Source organism: Maylandia zebra, linkage group LG8 (genome assembly GCF_041146795.1).
Source record: "Maylandia zebra isolate NMK-2024a linkage group LG8, Mzebra_GT3a, whole genome shotgun sequence".
NCBI classification, from domain to species: domain Eukaryota; kingdom Metazoa; phylum Chordata; class Actinopteri; order Cichliformes; family Cichlidae; genus Maylandia; species Maylandia zebra.
The window spans coordinates 5,102,204-5,118,721 of NC_135174.1; the positions used below are offsets into that span (position 1 = coordinate 5,102,204).

Here is a 16,518-nt window from a genome sequence, read left to right on the forward strand (position 1 = left end):
ACACGGCACAGGGTCTGTGTATATATTACCCAGGGAACATCTGGTGTTTATTAGACTATTCAAGAATCCGCCACGGCCTCTCGGGCCCGACTGGCGTGTGGCCTGCATGGGAGCACACACTGTCTGCCTGCTGGCCACAGGTCTGACTTGACACACACATACAATCTAATATTTCCCCATAAAGATAACAGGCCCGTAGCTGCAGGTTTACTGTGCTCTCTGTTGCTTTAAAATGTTCATTTCCACAGCAGAAGGACTTTAATCCTCAGTGGATGGAACCACAAAAGGAATCATTCCAGCTAATGCACCAAACCTCTCTGTGTAGTGTTTACGCATGACAGTCAGCAGTTAAATGTACTGCAGTAGGTTTAAAGAGCACTGTATGTTTAAAAGTGAGCTTCAGACTCACCCGATCATGTTACATTAGACCAGCGCAGTCGCATCAGGCCAAGTTCTAAACAGACGATAACGCCGACGTGACCATGACAGCAGCTGATGCTTCTCCACTCTCTCTCAGAGGAATGGGGCGTGCAGCCACAGCGGATCATCTGTATTACCCACCTCAGTGTTTTTCCTTCTACTCAAATCGAATCTCTTTTTTCTTCTTTTCTGCTCCTTTTCATGCTCCCAACATTGTTTTTGTTTTTTTGTTTTTTTATTTTAACATCCCTTCACCCCCAACCCCCACTGCAGATGAGTCTGGATCTGCCAGAGCTTTCTTCCTGTTAAAAGGGAGTTTTTCCTTCCCACTGTCGCCAAGTGCTTACTCATAAGGGGTCATCTGATTGTGGGAGTTTCTCTGTATTATTGTAGGGTCTTTGCCTTACAATTATACAGAACTGTGTTGTGATTCGGTCCTATACAAATATAATTAAATTGAATTAAATTTACCTTTTTTCCTGTCCCTCCCCTTTTTGAGTTCAGAATTTGTCTGTGTTGAATATTTTTCTTTTTTTTGCTCTTTATGTTCTTCATTTTCTGGAAGTATCAAAACTTCTAACATACAATGATAATCATTCTTAATCTACTTCATTGTCCTCTCTTTTAACATATTTCTTTCTTATTTTCAAGTCAATTCAATTTTATTTATATTTATACAGCGCCAGATCACAACAACAGTCGCCTCAAGACGCTTTATATATTTGTACGGTAGACCGTAGAATAATACATACAGAGAAAAACCCAACAATCATATGACCCTCTATGAGCAAGCACTTTGGCGACAGTGGGAAGGAAAAACTCCCTTTTAACAGGAAGAGACCTCCGGCAGAACCAGGCTCAGGGAGGGGCGGGGCCATCTGCCATGACCAGTTGGGGTGAGAGAAGGAAGACAGGATAAAGACATGCTGTGGAAGAGAGCCAGAGATTTTATTCTCTACCTCCTGATGCTGCTCCTTCCTTCTTTCTGTGTTTTCCTTTCTCATTCATCCTGTTTTAGTAACGTCTGCCTCTTCCTTTTTTTCGTCTTCTTTTGTCAGAGATTGATAGATGTCTATTTTGACTGAGATCTTTAGCATAATATTTGCTTTATCTAAAGTTTAAAAATGCCTAATATTTGAACATTAATCTTGATTTTGATGAAACCCATTTTTCCTCTGAAGCATTACATTTCAGATCCGTTTTTCATCAGACACTAATACTCTCTCTAACTTGTCCAGCACAAAGCTCAGTATCATTCATTTCTTTGTTGGCGCTGGATCCTATGTCATCCCTCTGAAATATCCCACTAAAATTATATTTGACCAAATAAGTGCTGTTGCTCTTTCTTGGACTCAGATAATCAAACTGATCTGGTGCGCTCTCCGCACTGCTTGGTAATCAGTCCTGCAAGTGCTGCGGACAGATTGTAGGCCAAGCCAGGTTAGCTCTGGCCCTGATTATTTATCCAGGATTTAACAGAGATAGATTGTAGAAAGTTGAAAATCTTACCCACTGCAACCCTTTAATTAGAGCCTCTCCATTTATTTTTCTAGTATTCAGACTGTACTAGGAGTAAAAGCAGCTGGACTGATATTACAGCTGATCCAAAATGTAAATATTGATTATTGGAGGATAAAAGAAGTGTGGAGATAGCAGCTGAATGCAGAAGTGTGTAGATTAATAATGATATGATAAAAAAGGGAACAGAGGTTGAAATGGAAGACCATTTTACTCTGGAATTTAATAAACAGATGAGGAAAAAGCCCTGATATCACTTCAAAATTATTGTAGTTTGTTACTTCTAAACATCATCTATAACTTTGGTTACTGTGGGTGTTGTAACGACAACATTCACAATAAGACGAAAAACTAAAGTCTGTATTAACAAAGCATACACAAAGAGTTATTTGCCATATTCTTATAATTACTGACATTATTGATATAATATTTTTAAATATCACAGTTGTCATCCATACGTGGTTATAAAAATACCCCAATCAAGTTACAGGTAAATGTTCTGTAAGGAAAGAAGGAAAAGTGTAGAAATATTATGAGCAGAATCTCTCTGCGTACAGGAAAAGCAGATCTGCTGTTATGAATTCGTGGTGTGCTGCAGGTGCATTCCTAAAATGCAACGTTTTCTTTTTGCTACTGAAAAACAGCCTTGTGACCTTAACTTGTCTTTCAAGTAGGGCAGTGGAAGTGTGCCAGCTTAACCGCCAAGTTGTGCTTTCTCACAGCTTGCTCTTGAGACGCGAAGAAATCATCTGTGTTTATAGTCGTAGAACAGACACACCGAACGGTGGAGAGGAGGAGAAGGATTGCATAAAAATGCAGACACAGAGCCCACGCTCATTAATTGCAGGACATTATCCCACTTATAGATCACCAGTGACACTGTCAGTTACCTGAATCCTCTAAGAAATGACCGCAGTAACGGTGTATTGAAGGATCGGGTTATATGGTTTGTTTTTGAATGAATTTCAACATTAGTTCAGAATTGTTTGAAAGTTATATCTGGAAGATGCTCAAAATCGTTACTGCATACTTATCAGAGATCTTTTCATGTTAGCATGTAGTATCAGGGTAAGGTGGAGCCATTATTAACTAGCTTATGGAGTCATTATACACTGATCAGGCATACCATAATTCGCTCTGACAGGTGAAGTAAATAACATTTTGATGATCTCTTTATCATGGCGCCTGTTACTGGGGTGGATATATTAGGGAGCGAGTGAACATTTTGTCCTCAAAGTTGATTGGTTAGAAGCAGGAAAAATGTACAAGTGTATGGATTTGAGTGTGTCTGAGAAGGAACGAATTGTGACGGCTAGACGACTGGGTCAGAGCATCTCCTGTGGGAGGCTCCCAGTCTGGAGTGTGCATTGATTAGCTGAACACCAGGATGCACTATGGGAAGAAGGGAAGCCAGCGGACGCAGTGTGATGCTTTGGAAAATGTCCTGCTGGGAAAACTTTGGTAATTCGCCCTGCCACAAAGCAAAATGATTTGAGGAGCACAAGTTTGAGTTGACTTGACCTCCAAATTCTGTTGCTAACAACTTGGTACCAGATACCACAGCACACCTTCAGGGGTCTAGTGGAGTCCATGCCTCAATAGGTCAGGGCTGTTTTACCAGGCTAAGGCAGACCGGGCAATATTACGCAGGTGGTCATAATGTTATGCATGATCGGTGTAAGTTATTCTGGACAACATAGACCATCTAAATCTTTAAAAGTAATAAGAGTCACTGTCAAACAAATGGATTAAGGATCTTTGTGATCACGGCTAAAGTGCATTATATCAAAGTATACTTTCAACTGCAAACATAAAAATATACTTTTAAGCATGTACTTCATTACTCTCCACTCCTTTAGTGTAGTGTTTCCCTGGTGTGTCCCATGTCGTTGATGTTGTGGTCCTGCTCTGTGTTATCCAGACCCGGCCTCAGGCGGCTCCAATCTGGAAGCCCAGCTGAGGCTAAAGCGAGCCCAGCTCGCCGAGGACTTGAATAAGAAGTTGGCTCTCAGGCCAGGGCCCATGGAGCTGGTGCAAAAGAATATCATTCCCCTAGACTCTGCCATCACGATGACAGGTATCAGTGGAGAGACGCCGCCACGTGGTGTAACCCGACTTTAACACCCGCTGCGCCTTAGCCTGTGCGTTTATATGCTTGTGTGTTTGGAACTAAAGTTTAGGTGTAGAGTTTGTTTTGTGTAAAAGGGCCCTTCTAACTGACAGACTGTGTGTACTCATTAATGAGGCAGACTGTAAGCTACTCAAACGAGCATTGTACTTGAGTGGACTGCACTGCTACGTCGGTCACATCGTTTAGTCTTCTAACAGGAGAAACGGATTATTCCAAATGATAAGACCTTCAAAGGGTCTGCACAGATCAGAGTCTTCAATGCATCACAACCCCTTTTGTTTTTCTCTCGTGCTGGAGAGTCATGTGCTAAAGTCAAGTTTATAGGTATGAGCAATGATATTTCTCTTTATTTTAACCTGGTCTATTTTTGCATATGTGAACCACGCTAATGTTGCACTCTCCAGCAAAGTCTATTTTGGGAAAATATTACAGTGTTTCAGGAAACACAGGAATTTTAGAGGAATTGTTTTAAACACTAAAATTACTAAAACTATTAATTACTATCACTATTCCTTATTTCTATTAATAAAACACTGGTATTACCACAAAATATGAGGGATATAAACCATCTGAACAAGCATTTTTCACAACCTGCCCATGTGTTCTTGTTTATCTTTCTGATCAGTCAAGCTTTGTAAGGCATATCAAAATGCATTATTCAAGTCAAAATTTGAATTCTGGTCTTGATTAGTGGACCACCTATGCATCAAAGTATTCTTCTTTGTACATTAAATTTGAATGCCTTAACAGGGATGAGGGCTGTTAAAATGAACATTTGTGTTTGTAGCCAGAAAGAAAGAAAGAAAATCCATGTAAAAAAAAAAAAAGGTGCTTAGCAATCAGCATTTACAAATGTCTATTATGGACTCAAGTGTTTGAGGAGTGCTCTTCGGTGCATCGTGTATGCTTAAACAAAGATTTAGCACTGCGTGAAGCGCAGGGCCGGAGCTGTCCCACCACGCCGCTCACATCTCACACTGTTTGGGTCCAACATGTTACTCACTCTCTCTGTTCTTAGCAGTGCAGCGAGTTTTCTTTCGACTCTGCTGTTTGAGCGGTTTTATGTTTGCCTCCTTAAGCTTCCAGTAAACATGTTGCACAAAGGAGCCGGCAGGCTGCGGTCAGCTGGTTTATAATACCTCTGCCGGAGAAGGGGATCTCCGTTTATCGAGATGAACAGCAGCTGTATTTGGGTCCACCCTTTTTCTTTAGAAGTCTGCGATGTGTGTGCGTGTAGAGTGCATCCTTTGCCACATGTGTGGGCGTACCTGCCTGTATGTTTGGACCTATCTGCTCATCCTCCCCCCACCCCCCTCTTTTGTCTGTGCTCTGACTGGCTCCAATCAGCCACCTACAAAACTACGTGACAGGACCAGGCTGTTGTGACCCCCACCCCGCCCCCTTTGCCTGCAGCATTAACCCCTCACCTTAAAGCTCTATATCTCCCTACATAACACTCCCAGTGATTGTTTCAACCTCTGTCTGGTAATTTTGGAAACTGCCTGACCCGCCATAGCTTGTAAACCAGCCATGTGAAAAGAGGAAGCGTACGTGGCGTGCAGATTTCCTGTAATTCTGCCAACTCAATCTCCCGGTGACAACAAATTATCTTAAAGAGTCCTGGACTGTGCAGCAGAGCGAAAATGCACCGAGTAAATTCACACACAGACCGTGTTGGTGTTTTTCCCTACAGACTTAAACATGAACAGGTGGGAGGAAATGGCATTTAGGACAATGCTATTTACTAAGCTGTGCAGTAAGCTCGCCGAGTGTGTGTTTGTGTGTACTGCAAGGTCATAGAGTTGCACAGAATGGACCTGGTACTGTGATGGAAACCAGAATCTGTTCCTGGTTGTCACATGTTTGGATACAAAAAGAGAATCTTATACCTCTCAGCGCGCACACACACACACACACACACACACACACACACACACACACACACACACACACACACTCCAGCCTTTACCACCTCCTTCCCTGGCTCTGTCCCTTCAGCTCCATTAGATAGTTGCTCTTAACTACCCCAATCAAAGCTGAGTTCCCTATCGGGCCAGCCAATCAGGAGCGTTCTAGAGGTAAAGTGGTTGTGTGAGTGTCTTACCCACACAGCGTAACACCTCCGAGCTGAGTGCTGTACTAGGTGTGAGTGACAGGCAGTGTGTGAATACCTCTGCTCACATACATTGTGTGCAGCATGCAGTATGCATCCAATCAGCCAAGGAGCAGGTAAAAAAAATGTTTCACAAAAACAGATGTGAAAAGGGTCCAGTGGTTTGTGGATTGAATGAAATGTTTTCTTGAAATGGTGTTCAAGGCGCTTTGGACAAATTCTGCTGTCATTTGGTTTGTGGGACAAAGGTCTTACCCTATCAGCAGCACGTGTAACTAAAGCCTGGTGTATTTAAAACTACAGAGCACAGAATGATTGAACCTCCACAGATACAGTGCTGGAGTAACATAACAGCGTGTTAAACTGAGAACCGTTTCCACTAAAACAACAGGTTGAGGTTGAACACAATAGTCTTGCGACTGGTCATTTGCTGTTTTAGATTGCAGATGAAGTAGTTTGGTGGTAAAGTCTGACTGTCAGCCGGCTGGAGGCAGCAGTACTGATTGGCTGTTTCAATAACTGTAATATCCAGGCTATAAAAAACTGGAAGGAACATATTGAAGCATGCTCGGTTATTAAAATGTGCTCTTAGTGTCTTGAATCATAGGTCTTGTGATAATTGTATATCGATGATGACTGTGACAGTTTATACTTGCTTTGCTTTTAGTTCTGGTTAGATTTTGCACTTTAGTTTAATTCACCTATCTACATTTTTCCAAATTTTCTTCACAGATTGTACTAATGTTATGTGGAATTTTTTTGAGCATAGTAATATTGTAACAGCCCTGATGTGTGTCTCAGTATGCAAATGAGTTAGATGGTACATCCCATGTCAATTGTAGCAATGCTGCTAGACACTGTTAGGTTAGGTGATCTTTAAAGTTTCTATGTGGATCATTTCCTTTAGGCTGTAGTCACACTGTGCAGATTTCTGTTATGTCTGATAACAACGCACGCCTGGCAGATTGAAGACGATCCGAATGCATTCTGTGTGCACTTACAGTTTTTGTTTTGTTTTGTTTCTAGGTGTAAAAGGGGTCTAGGCTGATAGATATTACATCGCTGACACCCCCACGTATCTCTGTTTTTGTTCTTCTTGCAGTAAACCATGGTAAGCTCCCTAAGCAAGAGGACTCCTATGCATTTGAGGAGGACAGCAGCAGCGAGAGTCTGTCTCCAGAGCAGCACCACAGTGATGAGTCGCAGGGTTCGGCCTGCCCTTCATCTGAGGCTGTCGGCAGTACGGCCTCCTCCTCGTCCTCACCTGCCCTCACCAGCGAACGACAGGTCAAAAAAACACACAAACACGCCTCCTCTCCTCTCCTTTGTTCTATCCATTTCTTTCACTCAAGCTCCCACACTGAGCAGCTATGATTACCACCAGTTTATTTCTGCTGCCCTCCTGTGGTAGCAGAGTGAGCTGCACATCCTCTGTTTTCCACTGTTGGACTGAGTTGACATAGGCAGGTGTCACATTCCTGCATGCTGAGCCATGCTGGCGGCACAGCTGCCTTTATGTGCTTGCTGCTTACCTTTCACTCACGGTGACCTCATTCCAACGGTCACCAACAGAAACGGTCCCTCAACTGAAATTTGTGCCAGAACACAATTGTTTATATCTCTTAGACCTCTGCCTCTTAAATGTTCCAACTGAATCATCATCCCTCTGTGCGTCATGTCAGTCCCAAAGGTTTGTTTAAAGCTTTTTGGAATACTTTTGCGGAGGAAACATCAATACATGAGCATTTTAGGGATAATTATTCTATTTGGATTATAAACTGTCATTTCCAAAAGAAGAAATGAGAAGAAAACAGATACAGTCAGAGCAAAATGCATGAAATCTAAGGCAACAATAGCAAAAAAGTTGCCAAAGACTATAAAATAGCTGCGTAAATACAGTCGTTCACTTTTATTACATCCTGCCATGTGCTTGTTTAGTATTGTTTGGAACCAGATGTCTGTCAGTAGAGTGGATACGATAAAACAACTCCAAGGTTAAACCTCTTTGAGTGAAACTGAGCTCAACAGACCAGTTTATCAAATGAAGCGAGAAGAAAACTATTCTTTACGTCTAAACTGAAACACTTTATACTTTAGTAATTATTTCTTTAACTTCAGCCTGGAAAAGTAAATGTACTTTGTTTTTATTTGTGGATAGGGTGGTGTAAGCAGAGACCCCCCTGATCAAAGCCAGGATGAGGGGCTTTCTGGTGCTAACAACAGCCAGACTACTCCCCCAATACCTGTTCCTGCTATCGTCAAGGTCAGTTTGTCATTAAACTCACTATCATCTGCCACCTGGCTGTAGCTCAGGTGGCAGAGCAGGTCAGCCACTAACCATAAGGTTGGTGGTTCGATCCCAGCCTGGAGCAGCCTGGGATCGAACTTGGGCAAGATACTAACCCAATGTTTGCCTACTGGTGGTGGTTAGAGGGCCCGGTGGCGCCAGTGTCCGGCAGCCTCGCCTCTGTCAGTGCGCCCCAGGGCAGCTGTGGCTACAATGTAGCTTGCCATCACCAATGGGTGAATGACTGCTTTGGGGTCCTTAGGGACTAAGTAAAGCGCTATACAAATGCAGGCCATTTACATTCTTAACTTTAACAAATGAATTTCTAACCCTAACTCAGACTTTCTCGTCCTCTCTACCACCAGTCTAAATCTTCCGACAAGAACCGTCACAAGAAGCCCAAAGATGTGAAGCCTAAAGTCAAAAAGCTCAAGTACCACCAGTACATTCCTCCAGACCAGAAGGCAGAGAAGTCCCCTCCACCCATGGATTCGGCCTACGCCCGACTCCTCCAGCAGCAGCAGCTCTTCCTGCAGCTGCAGATTCTCAGCCAGCAGAAACACACTCATGCGCAATCGCAGACACAGCAGTCGCAACATCCGCATACCCACACTCCGCAGACGCAGGCCCAAGCCCAGTCTCAGGCTCAGGCTCAGCAGAGGCAGCCCACTTTCAGCTATCAACCCCACACACCAGCTCACACCCAGAAGTAAGTAGAGAACATATCTGACGAAATCTCCTCAAATTATCTACTGCAAACTTGTGTAGGGGGGGGGGTTAATAAAAGTAATGCTACATCTTACTCTTAAGTGTGATCCAAAAATTACTTTTGGGTAATCTTCTTCAATTGCTCCATTCCAGAGGAGTCAGTGAGCAACTATCGGCTTGTAGTTCCAGTGCCCCGTCGAGCACAGCCAACAGTAACTCATCCTCTCCAGTCAAGAACACATTCCCCAACCAAAGCAACATCGCACAAGTCAAACCTGGGCCCCTGCCATCTAATCTGGATGACCTAAAAGTAGGTGATACTAGAGAGGAACATTCTGACAATCTTCTCTCCTTAACATACATATGTAATCCTTTTTATTCTCCTTTTTTTTCTTTTGCCCTGCAAGGTTTCAGAGCTGAGGCAGCACCTGCGTATTCGTGGCATGCCTGTCTCAGGCACCAAGACTGCCCTCATCGAGCGACTCCGGCCCTTCAAAGACTCCAACACCGGCTCCTCGCCCTCGGGATCCTCTGATATCACCACCATGACCTTTCCTGTCACACCCACAGGGTCCTTGTCCTCCTACCAGTCCCCATCCTCCTCCAGTGCTCTGTCCCAGGGAGGCTATTACCAGTACCCCAGCACCTCCTCCACCCCACCCATCTCGCCGGCCTCCTCTGAGCTGTCCCTCAGCGGTTCACTCCCCGACAGCTTCAGCGATGTGCCCATGTCTTCGCCAACACAGTTTGCCCTTCATCCATCTCCTGCCCAGCTCGGCGTGGAGGATGGCTTTGGGGGAGGAGGAGGTGGCAGCATGGGTGGGGCAGGTCAGAGGATGGGGGAGGTTGGTGGTATGGATGGTGTAGAAGCCGAAAAAGACAAGATGCTGGTGGAAAAGCAGAAGGTGATCGAGGAGCTGACGTGGAAATTGCACCAGGAGCAGAGACAGGTGATGATCTGTTTCTGCTTCCTAACACTTCATGGTGGATCTTAAGAGAATGAAGGCATTTCACCTCTCATCCGAGGTTCCTCAGGTCTAAAACCAAAAGCTGGACCCATGACTTTTTTCACAACTTGGGCCATGTGATTACACACTAATTAATAGGTCAGTGCTTCTTGAATGAGAGGTGAAAAGTCTGCTTTTTTTCAAGCTCTTAAACCTACCACTACATGCTTTGCTAGTCAACAGGTGGATGTAAAGTAGAGATGTTAAGAAGGCTAATTTTCATTTATCAAGTCTATGTCATAGGCAGCCATGAAACTGCAGCATCTAATACTAATGCAACAATCAATCATGTTATTATTTATAAAGTATTGAGTTGTAAATTGAATGCTCTGTGATCATGCTTATTAGGTTGAAGAGCTAAAGATGCAACTCCACAAGAGAAAACGTTGCTATGGAGCAACACAGGATACGGTCCCTCCTGCATCTCATCCTCCCATGCACCACCAGCAGCACCAGACACCAGCCATGATGGGGCAGCATTTTTTTGGGGTGACTATCAAGCAGGAGCCTTTGTCTTTGTCCTCCAGCTGCCCTCTGTCCTCCCCTAAACAGCCTAAGTGCCCTCCTGGTAGCTGCAGAGAGGATATGGGACACTGCGGTTCCTCCATTACCAACATGGGGGTTCCCGGGGGACCACAGTGTATGGATACAGGCCCTGCCTCTGGCAGCCCCACCGCTATGTCCACCTTCCTCAGCCCACAGTGCTCACCGCAAGACTCTCCTATCAGAAAATCTTCCAGCAGCCCACAGCCTTCATCTCCTAACAACCCCTACCTGCTGTCTCCTCAACTGGGGAGGGATGGCTGTAGTCACCCCCACACCCAGGGAAACAACAGAGCATGCAACATGCAGGTATGATGCCTTTATATTTAGAATGACCATTTTACTGACTTCTATTAGATAATATAATTAAAACAAGAAGCAGTATTTACTTTTAAGGGAATAGTATTGTATTTTATATATATTTATTTAGTTTTCTTTGTTCTCTTCTAATGTACTTTGAGATGTTTACCTTGAAGACCATGGTGGATTTGAGACAATAATTTAACCAATGTTTTAACATGACCCCACTTTACACCCCTACGAAGTTTTATCAAACTATCCTGTTTAGAGACAGAAAGAATGATATGGACGCAAACAAACGCTACCAAAAACATAACCTAATCAAGGTTTGTTTAGCTTTATATTGCTATTTCTTTATTTTCTATGGATATTCTGATTTTTATTGTGATTTCTTTTAGCATTTATATATTCCTGTATTTGCTGTCATGAGATCACCAAAATCATTAGGCATCATCATCATCAGTGGGCTGCATAAGTAAATGTATATTATAGTATAAAAGTTAAAGAAAACCGACATAATACTTATCTACATTTTTAAATGTGGGCAGCCACCAACTAGCACAGAAACATATGTAACTAGCATTAGCTTTTACAATTTCCCATCATCTGCATCTCTGAAAACATGTTCAAAACAGTATATGTAAATATTTATTTCATATACAAAATATGCTCTCTTTAGTTTAGGTGGTTTTTTTTTACTCTTTTCTTCTTTTGTTGATTTCTAACGTGTTTGGGGCATTTTATTTTTGGCTAACTAGATGCAGCAAAAGAGTGGCGGTCCGCCTATAAACTGCTCCTATCCTTCCAACCAAAGAGGTCTTCAGGGAGTCTATCCCAGCTCAGCTGACTGTGGCCTCAACAACAGCAGCCCTGCTAAGGCTGAGAGCCAGAACATGCAACCAAAGGTAATTTTCTATCCACATGACCAGCATTTTACAGCATCGTCACATCAGCATCATTTACTTCAGCTGAATCATCTCACATGTATGTTACTGTTTTCCTTTCTTCTCTCCATTTGTGGCCTGTCTCTGTGTATTATTGTCTTTTGTTGTGAAGTTCATTTTGTCATAACTTCATATCAGTTTTCATCATATATTCCTTGACATGTCAGTGACATTTCCTTTACAAGACGACAACGCCAAATCATTTTTTAGAGTAAACTTTTCACTGTGATGAGATTTTTTAAACGTGAGGGCCTAATTTGGGTAAATCCCCCTATAATATACTAATATCACTTTTCACCTATTTCCCATATAGATGTCAGTTTTGCCAAAGTGCCAGGTCCCTCCCCCTGCCTTCAGTAGCTCAGATTCAGATGCATCTGACTTAAGACAGCCCCCATGCTATGAGGATGCAGTCAAACAGGTAAACTCAAATCCATGATAAAATTCAGTAGAGATGGCTGGCCAGAAATTTATTTGACCTTTTTTTGGCGTTGCTCTCATTCCACTCTTCCTCCTGTGGTCTGTCTTGTTTTTTCTTTCTTCTATTTTTATCTGTGTTGTAGTTTTTGTTTTCATCCATCGCTTTGTTCACTGCACTTTTATAGCTATTATGACAACAGCGTTATAGTGATTTTATTTTTAACCATCGTAATTATGTAAAAAATTTGTTACAGTTGACAAAATATTTTATTCATTATATTAAACTGTAAAAAAAATGCCTACAGTGTTGTGAAATGTATTGTTTTGTTTGCACATAAAAGGGATTTTCCCCCTTAGACATAAAAAGGTTAGTGAATAATTAATAATTATTAGAACACTTGTTGTAGCTCTACATTTTTGACTATGAGCAAAACTAAATTTCTGTTACCTTCTTAATTTTGCCAGCAAAGCAAAATAAAGCACATCTAAATTTTTTAAAACCAATTAAAATATTTCTGTTTCTCTGAAACAAGCAAAAAAAAACCCTCTATCTTTTAAAGCTAGTAAAAGGGGCCAAGTCCCGTTTTAGGAGCTAGAAAGTTTTAAAAAAAATCAACAAATTCAATTCAGTTTTTTAAGTGTTTAAAATTTCAGCTGATAAAAGGAATGCACTTTTTGTTACTGTTACAGCAACTGACCCGAAGTCAGCAGATGGATGAGCTTTTGGATGTGCTCATAGAGAGTGGAGGTAAGGATTCATTCTATAGATCCTATTGGCTGAAGACGAAAGCATTTGAAATCACTACCCGTTGTTCACAGTCTTACCTGACACATTGAACCTGCTGTGACCCTCCCTCCTCTCCTCTTTCTCTTCAAGAGATGCCAGCTAACGCCAGAGAAGAGAGGGAGAGGTCCTCTGTAACCAAAGTTATGCCTCACATTACTGTGTCCCCAGGGTGTCCCGGCCTCCTCATCCCGTGGTTTCACCGACATTACGAGCACCTCTCCCCCAACCAGCTCCCTTACGACCACGCAGCCAATCACGTCACCGAGAGCCACCCAGACACTCTGCTTGGCAGTCCCGTCGGCCGCGGAGGGGAGGTACCTCTTCTTAAAATGGCAGCAGAGGATGGGGGCCAGGAAGATGAAGGGAAGCGAGAGGTTGATCGGTACAGCAGCCCTCAGAATCATCATCACTCTCATCATCCACAACAGGACAAACTTCTGAGCAACCGAGATCTGATGGACACGTCTCTCTCGGCCATCGGCAGTAAGGCATCCGCCAACCCCGAGGTGCAGGGAATGGTCAGCATGACCTTTAGTGAGACGGCTTGGGAGACAATGGAATGGCTCGACCTGACACCACCCAGTTCTGCCACTGCCTTCAGCATTGCTCCACCCAGTGCACCAAGCATTTTTAATGCCGAGTTCCTGGATGTAACAGACATTAATTTGAACTCTGCCACAGACCTTCACCTGGAGCACTGGTAAAAACAACACTGTCCCTAAAGTGCTGGTTAGCAGCATACCAGCCATCGAACTCAAGACACCAGCTTGCAACTAGCTGCACGGACTTCTGATATTAGCTATGACAATACCAAAGACCTATTTAATTCTGTTCTTAACAGCTTTAAATGTTCACGTGTTGCTCCTTGCTATGATCCAGTGGAATGTATAACCATTAGCAGATATGCAAAAGCTGAAATCTAAGCCAGAAAATTGAACAATTGTCATATCCCAACCTTTCCACTTCACTGAAATGTGGTTCTTATGTTGTCGTCATACTCAAAAACTAAAGCCCTTGTGCTTTTTGGCATGATCTTGATGTGCACAACTACCAAGTACTTATGACAGCGGACATAGTGTCAGAAGAAACGTTAATGTAACTTAAAAACCTGATTACAGTACTTTACGCCAACATTTAATACAGTATCAGTGCTTTGACTTGAAGACACAGTTTGACTTTCATTGTGTACTTTGAGTTATATATTTGTACTGGAAAAAAAACCCAGAGAGGACTTAACAGGTGAATTGGATTGCTTAGTAATGGCCATACTGTAAATATCAAAACTGACAGAGATAAGTTGCCGTCTACATATTATGTCAGAGGTGTGGAAGAACATACAAACAACAAATCAAATGCTTTCTGTAGTCACTTCATTATTTGATGTAAATATGATTTTTTTTAATTCACTGTGCACCTCTAGCTTAATAAACACTTGTCACAGTTTGCTTGAGCTTAGTATATGTGTATAGGTTAGGTCATTTGAAGGAATCTTTTTGTACTTATTTGTTTTCCACTATTATCCACAGGATGACACCTTTAAAAGAATTATCTTATCAGTTTATATCAGCAGCCAAATGCTGCCTTATTTGCAAAAGCTTTTTATTCCCAAATTTTAATATCAAATGACTGCTCCCCTGGAAGTTGTTGACTGATGTGATTTAGATGGCTCCACCCATGTAAAGCTCACATCTAGCTTTTTCTCTCTCTTTTTTGGTCATTAAAATGCCAGCATTTCTGTTCCCATTTACATTTATTTATTTTGTGCTTTTGTATTTATAGTTGATCCTGTATTTATACATTCCTTTAAAACAGATTGGGGCTCTATATGATGTATGAAAAAAGTACCATTATCGATCACTGACATTTCTTCATTATTAGTTCTCTTAAGAATGTGATACAAAGTAAAAGAACCACTTTGAAAAGCCATGTTTTCCTAACTTACTTTAAAAAAAAAAAAAAAAAATTTGTAATTGACAATTCTTAGCACTTAATAGGATGATGTAATATAATCAAATTTTTACTGTGAATACTGGATATTAATAAAGAATAGACTTTCACAAAAGCCAGCCGAGATAAACCTATTATGCACAGTAGTTATAGGTGAGAATGACAAACTCAGAACCAAATAAGGTTTTAGTTTTGATTAGTAAATGCATTTTTATGCACCTAAAAACTTAGATTAAAAATTAATAAATAAGTATAATTTCTTGCATACCTCCTTTATATCTGTCCGCTGACTGTAAAGCTACGGCTAGCAGTTTGTTAGCCTAAATTGCATAAAGACTGACAGATGGGGACAGACCGAAGTGGCTTTGTCTTCAAATCACAGAATCAGCCTACCAGCACTTCTGTTTTATGTTCCTAGTTACATCTGTTCATTCATTCTCAAAAGACCCAGTAAGCTTCATTCATTGTTCACAGTACTCACCGTCTTTTCCAAATTAGCATTATCTTAGCTAGCTCATTGGTCATTAACTTGAAAATATGATATTAACTTTACTCCACATAAACTTGTTCTATTTAATGTGAGTATTAGACATAATACAAGTTTTATTAGCAAAATGCTAAAATAAAGTACTTTTTTCATGCAGTAAAATTAATACTAGCAGAACTAGCAGTCTAGATTTTGTTTGTATGTTTTTTTTTCCCCACTCAGGACACCCGAGGAGACAGAAAACTTTACTAATATGTATTTTCTCTTCATTCATGTTCTATGCTTGAGCAAATTTTTTAACGGCAGTCCGCTTGCTTTTACACTTGAACCAGAAGTGCTGGTAGGCGTTAGCTACATAAAGTGTTTCTACCTTATTCCAGTCTTTATGCTAACATTACCACCTAGCTATTTTACAGACAGATGTAAATGGTTTTGATCTTAGAAAGATGTATGTCATTTCCAGTAATATAAAATTATGACTTCAGTTCCTTGGCTAATAAACCTCGTCCAATTATTCGTGTCCTCTGTAACCATGGTTCTCATGTCATGTTGACCAAATTGTTGTTTTTTGTTTGTTTGTTTGTTAAAATGAAGTGTTGCACTTGAGTGGCTTCTCTGGTTACATGTTAGCTATTACCCAGCTTCAGTATATGTCAAAGCTAATACTTTATTTCCTGTCTTCTGTTGTCAGAACAATTACTGTCCTTTTAATTATTTTTGACAAATTTTTAAATAATTTTCCCTAATTAAGAGAAAAGTAATCTGACAGAAGCTTCCATGTTGCTTGGCCACTGACTTGCCCAAGTCCCTGTATACTACAAAAAAAGACAGCAATAAACTTATCACTTATCAAAATTATTTTGGCAGTTTTTTTTCGTGTCTAAATTACAAGAAACACACAATACA

At 41.5% G+C, this 16,518-nt stretch overlaps 1 protein-coding gene across 4 annotated transcripts in view; it reads left to right on the forward strand.

The window, feature by feature from the left end:
* The window catches only part of myocd (myocardin), a 122,895-nt gene extending 106,428 nt beyond the window's left edge, over positions 1-16,467 (forward strand). For 2 of the 4 annotated variants that reach the window (XM_076887209.1, XM_004569680.2), the window contains 11 exons: positions 3,860-4,015; positions 7,285-7,469; positions 8,341-8,445; positions 8,835-9,178; positions 9,331-9,487; positions 9,585-10,127; positions 10,533-11,036; positions 11,786-11,932; positions 12,285-12,392; positions 13,082-13,139; positions 13,269-16,467. In XM_076887209.1, coding sequence (XP_076743324.1) covers positions 3,860-4,015; positions 7,285-7,469; positions 8,341-8,445; positions 8,835-9,178; positions 9,331-9,487; positions 9,585-10,127; positions 10,533-11,036; positions 11,786-11,932; positions 12,285-12,392; positions 13,082-13,139; positions 13,269-13,882 — 2,921 coding nt within the window. In that variant the 3' untranslated portion in view covers positions 13,883-16,467. The remainder of the gene's footprint in view (positions 1-3,859; positions 4,016-7,284; positions 7,470-8,340; positions 8,446-8,834; positions 9,179-9,330; positions 9,488-9,584; positions 10,128-10,532; positions 11,037-11,785; positions 11,933-12,284; positions 12,393-13,081; positions 13,140-13,268) is intronic. The other 2 variants (XM_004569681.2, XM_004569682.2) reach the window with 1 other exon arrangement.
* Positions 16,468-16,518: the final 51 nt, after the last annotated feature.